Below are 4,616 nucleotides of genomic sequence, written 5' to 3'. Positions count from 1 at the left end.
AAAATAGTAGTTCTGCATTAGTTGCGTTGATCAACACTCATCAATGCAACAATATGATATTCGGTATCAATATTAAACTGAATTGATTTTTTTTTTGTGTGTGTAAAACTCTGATCACAATTTGAACAAGCATTTGTTTTATAACCTTCTGGCTTGTATCATGATTTTCATTCAAGCAACTTTATAGGACAGTAAAAATTAAATAATCTTTTGAAGCATTTATTTTTATAGAACTTTTTTTCTTAAAACTGTCTACTGTCAAATCAATTCTACATAAAACAGCGAGTCAGGATGAACAGTTCTTTTATTTTATATCGGTATTGTAGTAAATTTTGCAAATCTAAAAAAATACAATTTCTCAAAGAAAAAAGCAAGCAAGAATCAAAAGAAACAAAGAAAATGGCCAGAGTACTTCATCTCTATGCATTTTATTTTTTCCTCCCATTTTGACATGGGTTTTACATCAATTAATGACATTTTAAATGGTGAATTCTATCGTGATGGATATTAAAATTCATGAGTTCAGTTAAAATTTGGTCACAATACTACAATGAATGCAACTTAACTGAAGAACCAATATGCAAGTTAATGTGAGAAACCACCAAAATATAAGAAAATAAAATTTCCATCAGAGAATATCGAGTGCATTTTACAAACATCCTACAAAACAGGGCCTGCAGTAATGGCACAAATGGTATTAACACGCTATGGGCATTGCTTGTACAGGTCTACAATAAATTTCGAAACAGCTTAACATACTGCATCAGTAATATATTGCAGTGGCAGGTAATGAAAATGCCCATTTTTCATTTGTAAATATTAATATTTATGGAGGTAGCAAATATTTTTTTATTCAAATAGCACTAAAGGCTTTCACATATTTATGATTAAATAATGGGTTGTAAGATAAAGTTAATACCAATATTCCTTAGAACAGGCACCAGCATAAAACAGCAGTATTCACAACCTATATTATGCTTAATATAACTGGCCTTATATGTTATCCACCTTTCAATGTACAACCTACTGTAGCAACTCTTTAAACAGCAACCATAAAAGGTAGACATCATTGTACTCCATACCTGGATAGTACTGCACATACACACCTCGGTTTGGTCCATTACACAGCTACTATCTGAGATCGACCTCAGAATAATTTTTTAAAGTTCTTAATGCTAAAAGAATCTGAATGAAAATATCTTTAGTAGAGTCACAGTCAAAAGCCTACTGAATTATATCTCATTCCAGGAATGCATACACAACTAAAATGCTTGCAAAGGAATCTAATGATACTATCTGGAGATGCATATCACAAAGTGCAAACAATAGTCACTTCCTACTTACTGGCAGTGAAGTGACATTGGCCCATCATTACTACCTATCAAAACACACATGTTAAGGAAAAAAGTGAAGAAAAATAATCTCCAAATCTGACTAAAACCCTAACATATACATAAAATGCCATATGTATCCGACTTACATACCAACTTTTCAGTATATTACCTGTATTTATTACAGATATGACCCTGCTATTTGTCACCCTTTTCACAGGCAAAGATTATTTTCAGTAAGTACTTTTCAATGAGAACACAATAGTATATCACAAAATTTTACTTAATGCGGCCAAAATTCAGACTGGACATTCAAAACCTCAGCTTTTGAAACATTATTTTTCCTTAGAGAGCTAATCAAATGCATTATTTTTTGAACCACAGCTCTAAATAAATAGAACAGAAAATTGTGTCCTTTTAATGTGACTGTCATTATTTGTCACTCTTTTCCTCTATGACTGGTAGGACGAACTTCCTCAGTTCACTATATGCTTTCTCCACCACATCATTGACGATGATCTTGTCAAAGTTGCCAGGTACTGCTCCATACTCTAGCTCTCGCTGTGCCGTGTTCAGCCGCTTAGCCAGGCTCTCCTCGGTCTCTGTCCCACGGGCACGCAATCTTTTCTCAAGATCCTAGGAACATTAAAAGAAAGTATTAAAAACTTTAAAAGCTGCACATTTTTTTTTCTTGGTTACGATGGAGACATAATCATCTCGGCAATTACTCAGTAACTAGTAGCAAAAACAACATCAATTATTTTATTGAAAAAAAGAGAAAAAAAATCTGAAAGCCCAATCATTGTTTTTGTTGAATAGTCATTATTTTTACAACTTATTTTAAAATTAATTCTTAGCTAAATGACCTGCACTTCTCCATAGTAAAGTTTATAAAGTATAAATATAATATGAGCTTTACCACTCCATGCTTACAGTGCTGAAAATACATATTTTAAGTAATTCCAGTTAAAATACTGGACAAATAAATCCAATTTACAAGTTTATGACATTTCTTTCAAACGAAGTGAAACCAAACCAATGAACTATCAACATACTCAAACCACATCCAACTCAAGCCCTTAAACCTGCTTCCATTACCTGTAAATAGATCAGCAAAAAAACATTAAGATAAGGAGCCGAATCCCTCTATCGACTCACCTCAAGCGAAGGAGGTTTGATAAAAACATAATGGGGCTTAAGATCTGTTTTCTTAACCTGCATGACCCCCTGTGTGTCAATGTCCAAGATGCAGATTCGACCACTGGCCAGCACGTCCTGTACGGCCTTCTTGCTGGTGCCGTACATGTTGCCTACAGGAAGGAGCACAGTCGTGAATGTGTTGTGTTTTACGTGCATTTGAGTGAACTGAATTAAGAACATGTGTCTCTCGTTGGATGGTGCCAAAGTTTTTAAGCTTGATGCATTAGAGGATCAGAAAAAGGAGAATGTAAATACATTATCTGAAGTGAGACTACGAACTACAAATCTATTCAACTATGATATTACGAACTTTGAAAGAATATATATTTAAAAAAAATATGAAGATCTCTGTGCAACGCAAAAATCAGAATTACAAATCAAACGCGGGAGAAAATCTATGTCATACAACTATAAATCAAACACCAATTCACCCAGACAAAATCGAAAAAAAGAAACTTTCTACAGACTTCCTCAACAAACCTGAGAAGACAGCGTGCTCAATGAACTCCCCGGCGCCGATGGCCCTCTCCATCTCCTCGCGGGAAACGAAGAAGTAGTGTTTGCCGTGCTCCTCGCCGGGCCGCGGAGACCTCGTGGTGTGCGACACGGAGAACCCGAAGTGAGGACCGTACTCGTCCAGCAGGAGCTTCAGGAGAGTCGATTTTCCGGCACCTACGAGAGATTAAAGGAAATATTCGTAACGTATAAAAAAGGGTTTAGATTTTGATCTTTTACGGTCGTACGGGGAATCGTTCCAATGAGATGGTGCATCTAATCCATCCTCCACATAATAATACTTTAAATTTACAAAAAAAAGTTGCTCTATCTCTTTCCCTCTTCCCTCACTTAGACATAAGGACAAAAAAAAAAAAAAAAAAAAAAAATGGAGGGTAAACCGAACAGTGCAGCACTTATCGTCATAGCAAAAATTTTTCAAAATGATCAAGAAAGGTAGGGTGACGCTAATTTTAAAACATTCATTTTAATTCAAGCCCCACCTCATATCAACGCGCGGGGAAACAAACATCAACGATCAATGCCGTGTTATTTAAAAGGGGGCGAAATCATCTCAGGGCGTCTTTCACTACTTTCCGACCGGGGACGGGGGCATGAAGCCATATAAACACACACAAAAACGCTAAACCCCGCTACAATTACAAAGACCTCCAAACGACCCAGTTCGCCCTCGCGTTCATTCACACAGCCATCGAATTTAAAAATAGTAAAAAAAAAAAACACACAGAAAAAAAAAAAAACGTAACCTGGCAGCCCTCCCTCCCCTCCTCCCTTTAAGTACATCTACCTGTCAACCAATCAATCAGACCCACCTGAAGGCCCGCAGAGGACGAGAGGACGAGGTGCCATCGCTGCAAAATCTGGGCCCCAAAAGGTACTAAAACAAACCCGCGAGGGAAGAAATTCTGTTTGGCGGCGGAGTACTGAAGTGCGACGCATTGCGTGATTGTGTGCGTGAGTGCAAGTATGAGTGCGAGTGTCCGTGTGCGAGCGTACGTCTGGAACTTTGTTTCAGAGAGGAGAGAAGAGAGAGGAGATGGGAGAGAAGAGAGAGAAGAGAGAGAGAGAGAGAGAGAGAGAAGAAAGAGAGAGGAGAGCAAGAGAGAGAGAGAGGCAAGAGAGATGAAAGAGAGGAGAGGGAGGGGGAGAGGGGGGAGATGAGATGAGATGAGATGAGATGAGATGAAAGGAGGAGAAAGAGGAGAGGAAAAAAAGGAGAGTGAGTGAATGATAGAAGGGGAGAAAGAGGGAGAGAAAAGAAGAGAGAGAGAGAGAGAAGAGAGAGAGAGAGAGAGGAGAGAGAGAGAGAGGAGAAAGAAGAAGACAGAGAAGAAAAAGAAGAGAGAGACAGAGAAAGAGAAAAGATTAGAGAGAGAGAGAGAGAGAGAAGAGGAGAGAAAGAGAGAAGAGAAGAGAAGAGAGAAGAGAGAAGAGAGAGAGAGAGAGGAGAGGGGGGGGGGGGGGGGAAAAAGGGAGAAAAAAAGGGGAAAAAAAGAGAAAGAAAGGGGAGAGAGAGAAAGAAAGAGAGAAAAGAGAGAGAGAAAAGAGAAAGGGGGGAAAAGAGGGGGA

General features: G+C 38.1%; 1 protein-coding gene across 1 annotated transcript; it reads right to left on the bottom strand.

Annotated features, from left to right (window-relative positions):
• Window positions 1-203: 203 nt before the first annotated feature.
• LOC119582858 (guanylate kinase-like) lies at window positions 204-3,904 on the bottom strand (the record flags this gene model as incomplete). Its single annotated transcript, XM_037931336.1, is given in 4 exon segments — window positions 204-1,967; window positions 2,490-2,641; window positions 3,012-3,203; window positions 3,860-3,904. Coding segments are annotated over 4 exon segments (593 nt in total), but the record flags the coding sequence as incomplete, so codon positions are not given.
• Between the last annotated feature and the right edge of the window lie 712 nt (window positions 3,905-4,616).

This window comes from Penaeus monodon, chromosome 16 (genome assembly GCF_015228065.2).
Source record: "Penaeus monodon isolate SGIC_2016 chromosome 16, NSTDA_Pmon_1, whole genome shotgun sequence".
NCBI lineage: Eukaryota > Metazoa > Arthropoda > Malacostraca > Decapoda > Penaeidae > Penaeus > Penaeus monodon.
The sequence above is the reverse complement of the archived record's forward strand: the minus strand, read 5'-3'. Positions and strand labels throughout refer to the sequence as shown.